Raw genomic sequence first — 14,512 nt, 5'->3', positions numbered from 1 at the left:
TTGGAATTTTTTCTGGTCATAGTTGTCAGTGAATAGTTGGGAGGTGGGGATTGTGGGTCATACGGTAGGTATATTGAGATGAGAATTTTGAGACAGACTGTGTGCTTTCAGCCGATAGAGCTGATACCGCTGCTTTGCTTTCTTAGTCCTTCATTGAATTAAGAAATACCATCTTCTTAGAGCATATACTATTGACGACCAGTGGGAAATGAAGAACATTATTGAGTGACTGCCATATTCCAGATTTTGCTCAAAGCTTGTGTTCAACAACCTCATGAAGGTACCATTTTCTCCACTTTACAGATAGGGAAACTTTGAGTCTTGGAAAGATGAAATCGCTCAAGTTCACATAGCTGGGTGCAGGAGGTAGGATTTGAAGCAAGGCGACCTGAGTCTCTTAATCTTGCTGAACCTTCTCCCTTTCTCTCTGAATATTAAAATGCACCTCAGTAAACTGGGTAAAAATAATTGGATCTGGTAAGATGCATCATAACTGTAGGATTGTGGCTGTCAGGAGTGCTGCGGTGGAGAAGTTTACCGCGGTAGGGCCTGACGTTGGGTGAGCTTGTTTCCGGAGGGGAGTGGGGGGGGGCGAGGTATAGGGATAAAATGTTGTTTGATTTATGAAAAACTGTAAACAGTCTTCAGTAGGTTCATCAGAAATAATATTTTGTACTAAAGTAACAGTGTTATAACTTGCAGTGCCTGCTCTAGCTTCACCGCTTGAACCAGTAACCTTAAATACCCTAGCGTATTGAAGTTCACGTGGTGTCCTCCTCTCTCCCCCACCACCTCCTGTGTGAAACCTCGCGCTTGCTGCTGGGTATATGGTGCTCCAGAATGTTAAGAATGCATCTGCAAATACACAAGTACCTTCTAGGAAAATGAATGTAGGTATTTAAACAAGGCATAACCTGAAAGAAAAAAATCTATGGAAAATACTGAAATAAGAGGATTAACATTGTGACAACGGGCTATAATTCTAATTACGTCGGGGGTCACTAGTGGTCTTGATTCTTTGCACTTAACCCATCATTTAATCAGAATTAACTGAGAGGCATTCTCAAGTGTCTATTGGTTTCTTATATAGTTCTTTGCATTTTAAGTGGGATTAATAAATGAAAACATGTTGTAGCGGAGGCTGTAATTTATTGAAAGATTCATGAAGTTTCAATGACGTTGTTAAGGTATTCAATTAGTCTTATTAAAATATACCAACTGACCCTTTCAGGGAAGCTGATAAGTCACATAATAGCTGTTAGAGCCTCTTTATTCTTTGCATTATACGATTAACTTTGTGCTAAGCAATTTATGCAAAGTTTTCATCTTTCTTTTTTTGTAACTGAAGTTATCAATTCTTCCTGAATAGGATTAACATAGATAACATCACATAATTAACAAGAGATGCAAAAAAGAAAGTACAATTTGTATAAGAATTATATGTGGGAGAATGATAATTTCTTACCTTGGACTTTTAAAGGGATATAAAGAAAAGCAAAACAGAGCAGTTATTTGAAAGGATTATGCTAGCTTTTTCTTTCAAAAGGCAGAATTACAGTAGTCCTAAAAGTTCTGTTAAGTGAGGTATTTACAGCTCACTAACAGTCTTAAAATAATTCTTCATTTTCTAGAGAGAGTTGGTCATTTATTATCCTTTCTACTTGTGAAATGGCAGATGCTATTACATGAATGATCACATCAAGAGAATTTAGGTAGTGAACGCCAGACTCAGGAACGACCGTTTATTCAGCATTACCTGAGGACAGGTTGGCCGCAGCGGAAGCAGTGCGCGAGGGGAGAAAGAGCATTTATAAACCACAAGTCAGTGTAACTTTGGATAATTGTTTAACTCTGTAAACCTGGGTTTCTTCATCCCTAAAGGAAAAGTTACTGGTTCTGCCTGATTCTTGCACTGTATTTATGAAGGAAACTTGGTTTATCAGTCAGGATGTGAATGAGGCTGCAGGTAACGGAAAACTCAGTTAACAGTGAGTTAACAAACTGAGTGTCATAGCCTTTGCATAAAAATAAAGTTCTTCTGGGTGGGTATAGCAGTTCTGTGTTGTTAGCAGAGATCCGTTCTTTTCCCCTACCCAAGTTTCAGGCCGAAAGAGGAGGAGGGTCAGGCAGCCCCTAGTGAGCCTTCCCGGAGCCCCTGTCCAGCTGTGCCAGCTCGCCTTGTCCCAGGCTGGGGTCGGTGGTCTTCTAGCTGGGCACAGTGTTGTCCTTCCGTTACTAAGGAAGAAGTGAGAATTTATACTAGGTAAGCAATGGGAAGTCTTTTCCATGTGGCTAAAACTTGTGGTCAGAACTTAAGTTGTGTAAATCGAGAAAAAGAAAGTGACATCTGTGTTCCAAACAGAACAGAAGACAATGAGGAAAAATGGTACTGTGAGCTTAATGATACCTCCTGTTTGTTAAGTATTTATTTCATAAAGCCAATACTGATAGCAGTCAGCAAGCAGCTTCTAGGACCTTAAAGCGGAAAAATTTTCAGTTTGTTTACATATTCAAGACTCAAGTTCTGTTATCCATTGAGGCAAATGGAGGCAACTAGGGGCCCGCTTATCTTCCCAGATGTTTCTCCCTAGTGTCCGGCATGGTCTGACATCGCCAGAGAAGTAGCCGTTGTCACTGTGGTTTATTTCACGTATCAGCCATTGTCTTTCTTTCGGAATAATATCTTGTATTATCTGCCCTCTTCTTTCTAATCCTCTTACGTAGGCATTTGCCCTCTTGGAAATGGGCTTCTTCCTCGTTGGATACGCTGCGTTTATCATTAAAGCTGTCTCTTTGCCAGTGTCGGCCTCCCTCATTTGTACACCTCAGGGTGGCTTTCAGCTTCTTGGGGGCCTGCGGGTTAGCTGCCGTGATCTTAGCTGGTACCCGCTGCCTTCCACCTGGCTGTCCCAGGTTCCCACACCTTGGCTAGTGTCACTTAGTTTCAAGGTTAAGCCCACAAAACCCCTCTTTTTCCATTCTTGTTCTATTGAGCCAACTTCCAAAGCCAGAAATTTCCTTGTTTACTCAGCTTGAGTCAGCTATTTCTTTCTAAGCTGTAGATAGCATCTCTGGTCCTCCCTCCTTTATCAGTCTCTCAGGTTGATCAGATAAGAGCTGCTCATTTGTATTAGCCATTCAGGCCAGTGGAACGTCCATGGCTGTCTGACTTGACTGGATTTAGTATTTAACTGGTTTTCTTAACTCTAAAGCGCACACACACTCTCAAGCACTTACATATACATATGTGATTGTAAGACATTGAGACAGATAAGGGGATGTGAAAGTAAGTCCCTGCCGCTTGCTGTTCGCAGCAAGCAGTAGATAGCATGGTGGGTCCGAGTTCCGTGCTCTGGCCATAGGTGACCTGTGCTTTCTAACCTTGTGCTTTGTGCAGGTGATTTAAGTGCTCAAAAGATTTCTGTGAGCACAATAGCTCCCTCGTAGGGCTGTTGGCAGGATTGAGGGAGATAGCAGAGGAGCTCTCTGCAGAATTGGCAGCAGCAGCAGTGTGGGTTGAGCCTTAGGTGGGCAGCAGCAGGGCCCGGGTGGGGCATTTGGGGTGCCCAGGACTAGGTAAGGACGCAGGGGATGCAGGATAGGAAGGAGGCGGAGCCCCCAGGGTAAGGTGCAGTTTCAGGTGAAAGTCCCCAGCCCTGGCCTGATCCCCAGAGGGTAGGGCTTTGGGGCGTAAGTTGTCCATCCTGGGGCAGAGGGCAGAGTGCGTGGCCATGTCAGGCAGTCCTTGGCGAAGGACGGCATTTGCAGCACCTGGGGCATGTGGTGCTGGCCCAGTGAAGGAGACTCGGCGATGGCCCCAGAGCGTCCAGCGTGGGAGTATCAGCCAGAGTGGACTGACTTCACAGCGCCACCGGGATGCCTATTTCTTGCTCAGATCACCCTCTGGGCATCTTCCTCTGGCCCTCAGGGGCCTCTCTCTCCACCCTCTGGCAGGTGGGGAAAGAGGGAAGATTATTCACGGGAGGTTGTCTTTCAGTGACCGGGCCTGGAACCAGCCCACATCACTTCTGCTCACACGCCATCTGCCAGGAACTTGGTCATGAGGCCGTATTGGCTTCATTCATGTTACAGGTGCATTGTTCTTGGATCTACAGGCAAGGTGGGGACACTGGCCTGGGCTGTGTACCTTAACAGCAGTGCTGGAAGTATACCCTACCCGCTATCCACTTCAGTTTCATTCTTCAGGGAACAGCCCTCTTCTCTACAATTAGGGACGTGGTCATAGGGTGAGGACGAGAGTCTCCAGGTTCATGTCACCTTTCCTGTCTAATTATATTACGTCATTACAGGACGAGTTGCAGCAGATTCCCTCCTACAGTCATTAGGTTGCAGAGTCCGGCTCTGTCGGTCTTGCCTGCTCCCTGGTGCTGCTGCCCTGTCTGTGCTCCGAGTCCGCTCGGCTCGTGGCCTTGGGGCTGGTCGCTGGCGCCCTGGGCAGCACAGTCCGCCCTCCTCTGCTTGCTTCCCGGGGCTTTCAGCCGCTCCCTGACCGTGTGCTTCCTGGGCAGCCGGTTGCTGGGCGTGCTGTGGCATTCTCCATTAGATGTGGGGCCTGGCTCCCCTCACCTTGGAGTCAGGCGTTCATCCATGCGTTACGTGTTATGGGCGTCTTTGTGCCCAGCCGTGTGCCGAGCGTGGAAGTGCACTGGTGAATGAAGCAGTCGTGGTCTCGGCCCTCATGGCTCTGTGGGTGAAGGGTAGAGAGAGGCGGGGGTGGACTTGAGGGAGATTATTACTAGGACTTGGTAATACCTGTTCTGTGAAGGCTTTCCGGTTTGAACTCAGAATGAGAGCACAGGAAGGAGATCTGTGCTGATTTGTCTTTCACCTTACAAGGAAACACGTTAATTGTCAGAAGCTGATATATTTATTAATTGTAACTATATTATAATATTATATCAGTATAATATACTATATATTATATAATAGAGGGTCATTTGGAAGGAGGAATAAAGTTCTAGTTAAATATTACTGATGGAGAAAGAATTCCGGGGCTTTGTTCTGTATTGCTAACACTTGAATGCCTGTGTATATGCAGTTAGCACATGGATGATTAGTAAAAGGGAAGAAGGTTTGGGGAAGAGATGAAAATCATAATATTAAAATTCCAGAGGGGGCAAGATTTATGATCCCAATGTATTTTCAGTTTAATACCAAAAAATGTCTTTAGAAGTTAGGAATATTCAGTATAATCTCCCAGGAAATCTGAAAGTGCTTAGAGACCCAAGAAGTAATGTACCTAGTTCTCAGGCAGCTTGAGATTATCAGTCTCTCTTTGAGTTTATTCTTGTAACTCAGTGACTTTTTTTTTTTTTAACTTTTTAAAAAAATTAATTTATTTTTGGCTGTGTTGGGTCTTCGTTGCTGTGCACGGGCTTTCTCTAGTTGTAGTGAGCGGGAGCTACTCTTCGTTGCGGTGCACGGGCTTCTTGTTGCGGTGGCTTCTCTTGTTGTGGAGCATGCGTTCTAGGCATGCAAGCTCAGTAGTTGTGGCTCGTGGGCTCCGTAGTTGTGGCTTGCAGGCTCTAGAGTGCAGGCCCAGTAGTTGCGGCGCACGGGCTTAGTTGCTCCGCGGCATGTGGGATATTCCTGGACCAGAGCTTGAACCTGTGTCCCCTGCATTGGCAGGCGAATTCCTAACCGCTGTGCCACCAGGGAAGCCCCCTACTTCCTTTTAGAAAAGGACGAAGGGGCTAAGGGGCGAATACTTTCCCTGATCTCAGCCTGTGGCAAAGTAAAAATCAAAATTTAGCAGACTTTCTACTTAATGTGGAGGGAAGCCAGTCTACTTTTCCACTTATATTTTGCCTTATCTGTAATGAGAAAACCTATCTTTGGGAGGACTTGAAATTAACTGTCTAATGGAAGGAGGAAAAGAAGGTTATAAAGAGCCCTGTTGCAGCAGCCACGTGACCAGTGCCGGTCAGAGCTTCATCAGCAGAGGGCGAGGCTTGTGGCACTAAAATGCACTCACGGAATTTACAAATAACTACAGATTTCAGAAGAAACCGAGTACTTTCCCAGCATGATGCGAGCCTGCTAAGAAAAGTGGTAATAAATATCGGGGCTTCACGTGTTAAATAATGAAGAAAGCTGTGTTTATTAGTCAAGACAGAAAAGTCAGGAAGCTTTTCCAGGCTTCTTCCAGTTGTGAGCAGAATCAGGGAAGTAAGACAAAGAGAGTCTGTCACTCCCTGGCTTCCATGAAGCTGAGTGAAGGAGCAGTTCTGGAGTCATTCTTATGGGGCTGAGTTCTGCCTTCTAGGTATTGGCAGTGCCGATGTCAACACTGTGCAAAACCCCATGTGTCCTGCAGTGACCCACACCGGACGGAAGTGGAAGTGGGCTGAGCTGGGGTGCAGGAGCAGTGCTGGACTGGGGCCTGTGATCACAGTGGTTCTGAACAACAGAGGTTAAGTTTTGCTTTACCCCTTGTGGGAATCGGCGAAACATTCGTAAGTTAGTAAAAGTTCCCACGAGTGATGCTGCTTTCTAGCTATTCATACAACACAGTACTGAAGGGCTAAGTGGAAATAGCCCCAAAGGACTTTCCCTCTTTCTCAGAAAATGCGCTTTACTCTTCCCGTCTTCCTTTCTCCCTGTGTCTGTCCTTTTTTGTCAGCTCGTTAGCATAGTGGTGACTGATACAGCTAATGAGTTTGAGTCCTGAAGTATGCTGACTGTAGTTCAGATTGAAAGCTTGTCAACAAATTAGTAGTGTATTTCAATTGCTGTTATAATTCAGCATACTGTCCTTATCTTTTAAGTGAAAAATCTGACCAAATGCAGTAATAGAATGAGAATTAAAAATTTTAACAAATAGACTGCTGCTAAAAATTAGCAACAAACACATGGTTCATGCCAGAAAATTCTCTGTAGCTGTAGCTGAATGAAAGTGGAGGGGACAGAAAGGAAGCGAGAACGCAGAGAGCACTGTTGGCCCCCAGGGTGGGGGGACACCTGATGGGGGGTGGGTAGGAGGCATCTTACCTGGTAAGAGGGTGAGAGAGGGCAGGCCAGGAGGCTGAGGGACTAAAAGATGCTCAGAGAAGGGAGAATGTCCTGGGCAGTGGGAGGGCTGACCAGGAGGAGGGGAAACTGTGAGGGACCTTGCTGGGCCCGTTAAGAGTAAATAGAAACTCGGCTTCCCTGGTGGCGCAGTGGTTAAGAATCTGCCTGCCAACACAGGGGACACGGATTCGAGCCCTGGTCCGGGAAGATCCCACATGCCGCGGAGCAGCTAAGCCTGTGCGCCACAACTACTGAGCCTGCGCTCTAGGGCCCATGCGCCACAACTGCTGAAGCCCGCGAGCCTAGAGCCTCTGCTCTGCAACAGGAGAAGCCACTGCAATGAGAAGCCCGCGCAGCGCAACGAAGAGCGTAGCCCCCGGAGAAAGCCAGTGCGCAGCAACGAAGACCCAACACATCCAAAAACAAACAAATAAATAAATAAATATTTTTAAAAAAAGAGTAAATAGAAACTTAGAGTGAGTCTGATTCAGCATACGGAGAGTATCACCCAGCAGTACTCAGCATCCCGTAGAGAAGTGGGGCGCTGGGGCCTACGTGCATGCAGGGTCTCCTGAAACAGTGTGGCTGCAGGACAGACGGGTCGGTGAGAGAGTGAAGGAGGGACAGGAGAAAATGAAGTTTGTATAATGAGGGCTTACGAGAGGGCTCACGTTTTGGCTGAAACAGAAGTATAGAGTGAACATTTCCTGAAGAAATCAGTAGTATATGGAAGTTTGTATGGGATGTGATGGTTTCCAGAATTCATGTTCTAGACGATCATTTTCATATCTAAGTCAGGGGAAAGTATGGTTTTTAAAATCCCCAAATTTAGTCTTTTTTTTTGCGGTACGCGGGCCTCTCACTGTTGCGGCCTCTCCCGTTGCGGAGCACAGGCTCTGGATGCGCAGGCTCAGCGGCCATGGCTCACGGGCCCAGCCGCTCCGCAGCATGTGGGATCTTCCCAGACCGGGGCACGAACCCGTGTCCCCTGCATTGGCAGGCGGACTCTCAACCACTGCACCACCAGGGAAGCCCAACCAAATTTAGTCATTTTGACAAGGTTTATACCATATGGGATGAAATTTCCCCTACCTCATTTTAACTTGTTTTTCTTGGGTATTGAAATCGGTGATTTAAAAAAAAAGAATGGTGTCACCTTGGACACATTATTTAATGTCCTAAGTTTCGATTTCCTTGGCTGTGAAGTAAGACACCCCCCCCCCCCCGATGTCACTGTGCTGTGCATTCATGAGCTCAGGTGATCAGGGGCTCTGCACAGGGCCTGGCGGGCAGTGCGTGAGCCACAGGTGGGGAAAGCTGCTGCCGCCACGCCTGGGTCCTCATTATTTCTTACTGTGAAGCAGATGCACACGCTGGCTTCACAAGGTTACTTGTGTGAATTACGTGCCAGTTGCTGCGGTCGTTATCCGCCGCACTGTGGAAGTGTGTCAGGAGCATGGGCTTGCACACCCACAGGCTGAGAATCCTTGTGAGTAGAAAGGGTCATCTCCCACTCTGGTTGACAGTGCCCAGACCTGAGCCTTGGTTCAGGCTTCGGCCTGGGTTCTTATGCAGGTCCCGAGTCTCTCACCAAGCTCCCCCAGGACTGTCAGACCAGCCAGAGAAGCAAGAGAATTGACACTGAATCCAGGTGACTACACCAAGTAAGCACCCACTGAGTCCCAGCCCCTGCATTTCACCAAGCCATCATCCCCCAGGTCTCCCTGTCCTGCCTGGCGCCGTCCTGATGCCACCCCGTGCCCAGCTCAGCAGACGGACCTGCAGGTTGCTAGTTGCTCCAGCGCTGGCCCAGGTTCACAACTCGGTCTTTCAGCTTGCCGCCTGATTCTCAGAACACGGACGGGCCTGAGGTCCTTTCCTGGTGCAGCAGTCCCCCTGCCGTGGGGCAGTTCCCATACCCAAGGGGATTTTCTGAGGCTTCGTGGTGCCGTTCGCTCCCTGGCTGGGATCTACCCCACCCAACCCGTATCCAGGCAAACCCTGCCCTAGTGACCTGATGCAGGCTAACATACACCTGCTTGTAAGTGATCGCAGCTCAGGTATTTGAAGAGAGCTATCGTTTCTTAATACACTTTAAAGGCCGAAAATGTTTTCTGTCTTCAAGTAGGTGTTAATATTTTACTATTTGTAAGCTAAAGCCTCATGAAAAATACATATATTTCATTTTTAAAAGATTTTAAATTTCAGTGATTTCTTTTACCTTTTACATCCCATAGCTTGTTTTAGGCTGTGGTGATATTAATGAATCTTATCTGTCCCTTCTGTATTTATCTATTTGAAACTCCTTCTTGGTGTTCCCCCCTCCAGAAGAGGGACAGTCAGGTATACATCAAATTAGTTTAAGGAAACAAGCCGTATAGCTGAAACCGGGTTTTACTTAGGTGAACGTTGCTAATTTATGTAGTCAAATTGCATGGATTGAAGGCAGCGTGACCAGTCAAACCTTGCCACAACCCAGAGGGCAGACAATTTTCAATTTTATTTTCTGGGCCACTCCACGAAAAATGGTTTAAACATTAAAAAAAAAAAGACTGGGGACTTCTACGGCAGTCCAGTGGTTGAGAATCCATGCTTCCACTGCAGGGGGCACGGGTTCGATCCCTGGTCAGGGAACTAAGATCCCACGTGGCACAGCCAACAACAACAACAAAATGACTGAACCTTGATTGCTAATTTGTTATCATCCAGAAAGTTTTGAAATATGTGTATACATGAGGGAAAAGGCCTGTAAAACTATACACAGGATACTAATGCTATATTTTATAAAGAAATACTTCATTAATAAATGTTCTTTTTAAGTTACCTGGCAAAATATCCATGCAAATGCACACCACGTGTTTCATCGGCTTCACATAAAAATAAGAGTAGTTTCAAAACGAGGAAAGAACGCGGCAGTGAAAGACAGAAGGCAAGTCCATCGAAACTCCTAGTGCAGATGTGATCAGTACCAATGTTGGATAGCGGATGCTGTTAGAAATGTGTTTTTCGAGCGTATTATTACCATAGTAAAAAGTAGTAAATATTGAAGAATATCCATACCAAAGCATCATATTAGTAAAGTCTCAAATAAACATCGCGATAAAATGTATACGTTTGTTAGGGGTCAAAAGCTTTTGGTTTAGTATGAGTGTGTACAGTATGTATTCTCAGTTACAAATCCAACATTTCTCTGATGTTGTTTGCTTCAGTTGTATCTTAATTGATGCCTTTATCTAGAGTGAGAAGTGATGTTCCCTAATGTCAGATGTCAAACACTGGTGGGGTGAGAATACCCTTGATTTCACCTAAACTGGTAGACACAGACTACAAGAATTTAAGCTTTGCAACTTTCTGATCCATATGTTTCAGTACCATGTGTTTTTATGAAGATGTAATATTTGTGTGTAAATCTAATTTTGTTAATGTTATATAGCCAGTGGTCATATGGGTTTGTGGTGTTTATTGTGTTCATTTTGCATTATTCTTACAACACTGTGGATAGAGCAGACCTTTAAAGAGAGAAGGAAGGCAAATGTAATTTGCAGAAGCATTTTCAGTGTTATAATATGATGTCACATTTAGAAAGAACAGCTAATTCGTAATAAAATGACAGAAAAGTCATTAGAATTTTAAGTTTGTGAGAAAGAAGTGTGGTTTTTGAAAGTTGAGAAATACTTCAAAGAATGAGGTGTTATTAAATGAATATTATTTTGATGATACAGTATGTATAATCAATGAATTTCTGGATAAAGAAGTGAAAAAAAGTTGTGAGGCTTTCTTAAGTAAATGTGGTGTTTTAAAAGAATCTCCATAAATGCTTGAAAGGCCAACTGAAAAATGAAGTAATTTTTCAAAATTGAGGTATAGTTGATTTACAATATTAGTTTCAGGTGTACAACGTAGTGATTCAAAATTTTTATAGATTATACTCCATTTAAAGTTATTATAAGATATTGGCTAAAAAGTGAAGTAATTTGTCTTTGTAGAGTTCTATTGGTAACCTGCAGTTATTGAAAAATGGTAATCTGTTTTAAGAGTTCAGAATTTTTAGCCAGTGGAATCTGACTGTATTATTTCTTTTGTAGCAATGTGGTTTCTTAAACATTTCACATTTTCCTGTTTCGTCAGAGATTGCTGATTTTTGTTATGGTACACATTCAGTTTCTTTTTCTTCTGTTGAAATAAAGCAGCTTCATAGCTGTGGCTTACGGTTGTGTGAAAAAGGTAGCAAAGAATAGCATGTTTGAGAAGAGTGTCAGGAACACTGAAAGTAGACATTTAGTCTCTTGGATTAATGGACAGGAAGCTCAGTAATTGCATGGATTTCAGTAAGCTTAAAACTAATATTCTTTTGGTTTTGTAGTGCTGTTAAAACATTGAATTAATTTTTAGATGCTGCATTTTGACATTTGACTGTTTCACTATGGCAGAATCACCTATTTTGTAACATGAGGTTATATATGTGTGTGTGTGTGTGTGTGTGTGTGTGTATACAGGGGTGGCGGCTTCAGGAGATAAGTTCCTTGACGTTTGCAGAGGAAAACTTAAAACATGCACACTTTTCTGAAAACTACTGTTTATTTTCCTGCCTTCCACCCTGTTTTCCTGCTGTGCTTCAGGGCCCTCCAGAGTTCCCACAGCACACACCTGGACCTGTTCCCAACAGCTTCAGCCAGCCCCCGCGGCTTCCTCTTCAGGACCAGTGGAGGGCCCCGCCGCCTCCCCAGGAGCGAGACCCTTTCTTCTTAGGAGGTAAAGGATGGCGCAGAGTAACAGAGCAAAGCCGCGTGGGGCGACGTGCCTGAACATGCTTATGTTTTAAACAGTATTTAGCTCCCAGTAGGAGATTTTGTTAATAAGAGTGTCAGATTTTTGTCCCATAGCCCTTCTGCCTGTCATTTCAGATGCTAAAATTGGACATTATTGGTATCTGAAATGTGAAAATCTCTTACAGAGGAGGAAATCATCTATAGAAAATGACTAATGAAGCAGTCTAGAAATAAGAGGCAAAATGTAGAATTCTTTTTAGACATTCACACCCAACCTCTTGTAATTTTCGTCCATAGTAAGACAGTACATAAAACTGATTTCTGTGAAGTGTGTGTTCTGTGTGACCAGAGGGCAGTAACGTTGCAACGCCCTTCCGTTTCAGGTGAACCAAGGTTCCCGAGCCATCTCTTTCTGGAACAGCGAAGTCCCCCTCCCCCGCCACCTCCTCCCACGCTTCTTAGCAGTGGTCACCCTGTGCCCACTCCCAGCCCCTTACCATTCACCCAGCCTGGACCAGCGTTTAATCAGCAAGGACAGCAGCCTGTGTTCCCCAGAGAGAGGCCCGTGAGGCCAGCCCTCCAGCCGCCAGGGCCGGTGGGGATTCTGCACTTCAGCCAGCCGGGGTCCGCAGCAGCACGGCCGTTCATCCCTCCTCGACAGCCCTTCCTGCCCGGCCCAGGACAGCCCTTCCTGCCCGCCCACACACAGCCTAACCTTCAGGTAGGCGTCAGGGGCTGGTTTTGTGTTTCAGAATTCAAGTTAAAACCTTTCACATTTTTATTCTAGTCTGCCAAGATGTGGAGATTATTTAAAGAACGAGGGTATTCAACTTAAATGTGCTCTTTATTAAAGACAACTTCCTTAACAATATTGCTTATCTCCTTAATCGTAGGAGAAATGGAGAAAGTGATTGTCATTTTTTGGGAAATGAAAAAATTCAGTAGTAAGATTTTGTAAAGGATATACTATACATTGCTAATGAAATTAGGGCATGTTTTGGTAATACCTTTGCTTATCATTGCAAGATTCTTAAAAGGTTAATAGGAAATAAGGTTCTTTGTCAAATTATGTTTCTGCAGTATGTAGTGGGGGAAAAAAAGGGTTGCTGCTCCCTCATTATTTGAGAGATTTGAGTGCCCTCTGCTGGTGTTTTGTGTTTCATCAGCTGCCTTGAGTCTGATGCCTCTCTTACCCAGTATGTGTTTTCTTGTGTCTTAAGTTTCCTGTTAAGGTATGTAATGATGATGGGCTTGAACCGATTATTTAGAAACACATGGAATATGTACCTAAAGTAAGAACAGGAAAATGGTTATTATATAAGGTGTTACAGTAGGATAAAATGTTTTTTTCTTTTTATTAAAAAAATATAATTTGGGAATTTCCTGGAGGTCCAGTAATTAGGACTCTGTGATTTCACTGCCGAGGGTGCGGGTTCAACCCCTGGTCGGGGAACTAAGATCCCACAAGCTGCTCTGCACAACCAAAATATATATAAATGTGTGTGTGTGTGTGTGTGTGTGTGTGTATAAATATATATACGTAATACAATATAATGTAATATATATAGTCACTGCATTGCAGAAATAAGTATAGATAGGAATTTGAAAAGGAAATGAAGTCATCCCACCATCTAGAGACAGTTACCACTAACATTTGGGTGCACATGTCTTTCAGTCTCTTTAGTGCGTGCATCCTCATCATGATGCTTTCTTTTCCCAGTTAACATGTTATTACCATCTTCTCATGGTGATGAGTTCTCTTTCACCACGGCATTTGAAAACACTGCACGAGTTGACGTTTTACGGCTGTCACTATTTCTGGCCGTGTTTATTGGTTTCAGTCCTTGGGTATTGGAAACAGTGCTGCAGGAAACATCCTTGAGGTTGTGTTTGCTCGCATCCTTAGTTATTTCCTTAGGATAAATCCCTGGAATTTCAAGATCTAAAGGATTTAGGGCAAATATACAATGCAGGGTAGTAGCTTTTGGCTTGTCACTGCATTTAGGATAGTATCAGCTTCATCAGCAAATCTAAAATGAAATTTTAGTGCCACTTGAAGCTTCTTTCTGGTGTTGGGGTTTTTAAGGAAATGGCTGAATTGGAACACGAGCAGTACGTACATGATAAACTGTTGCTTCTCTCTTGTTGGCTTGGAAGGGGCCCCTGCACCCTCCTCTGCCCCCTCCCCCGCAGCCCCAGCAGCAGCCCCCGCTCCCGCCCCCGCTCCAGCCACCCTCGCAGCACCAGCCGCCGCCGCCGCCGCCGCCGCCGCACCCGCACCCGCACCAGCACCACCACCTCTCTGTTCCTCCCCCGCCCCTGATGCCCGCGGCTCAGCCCCAGTTCAGGCCTCACATGCAGACGGGGCCGCCTCAGCCAAGCAGCAGTCGGACGCAGTGCCCCCAGCGCCAGGGGCTAAGGCATGTAAGTGTCCAGTTCCTCAGCTGTCTTCCGGGGGCACCTTTTATGTCGCGGGGCCTTGTGTGTCAAGATCCTCCTGTAGTGCGAGATGGCCTTAGTAATTGATGCATAACTTCAGAAAGTAGTTTTGGGTGATAATCATTCTACCTTTGCCAGTGGCTGTCTATCTCCTTGGGCAGTGAATGCACAAGTAAATGAATTCAGGAAGAATTTCTTGAATATCCTTTGTTGTTAGGCACTACTCTGGTTCCTGGGAATACAGCAGTGAATGAGAGAGACACATTTCCTGC

The 14,512-nt window shown here is 45.0% G+C and overlaps 1 protein-coding gene across 10 annotated transcripts in view; it reads left to right on the top strand.

Moving 5' to 3' along the window:
• RBM33 (RNA binding motif protein 33) overlaps positions 1 to 14,512 on the top strand; it is a 117,344-nt gene that overhangs the window by 64,983 nt on the left and 37,849 nt on the right. For all 10 annotated transcript variants that reach the window (XM_022576632.3, XM_089917119.1, XM_089917125.1 and 7 more), the window contains 3 exons: positions 11,652 to 11,784; positions 12,185 to 12,522; positions 13,959 to 14,225. In XM_022576632.3, the coding sequence (XP_022432340.1) occupies positions 11,652 to 11,784; positions 12,185 to 12,522; positions 13,959 to 14,225 (738 nt within the window). The remainder of the gene's footprint in view (positions 1 to 11,651; positions 11,785 to 12,184; positions 12,523 to 13,958; positions 14,226 to 14,512) is intronic.

The sequence above is a fragment of the Delphinapterus leucas genome, chromosome 9 (assembly GCF_059928025.1).
Source record: "Delphinapterus leucas isolate spDelLeu-1000000601 "Yukka" chromosome 9, BTC_Dleu_Yukka2, whole genome shotgun sequence".
Lineage (NCBI taxonomy): Eukaryota > Metazoa > Chordata > Mammalia > Artiodactyla > Monodontidae > Delphinapterus > Delphinapterus leucas.
The sequence above is the reverse complement of the archived record's forward strand: the minus strand, read 5'-3'. Positions and strand labels throughout refer to the sequence as shown.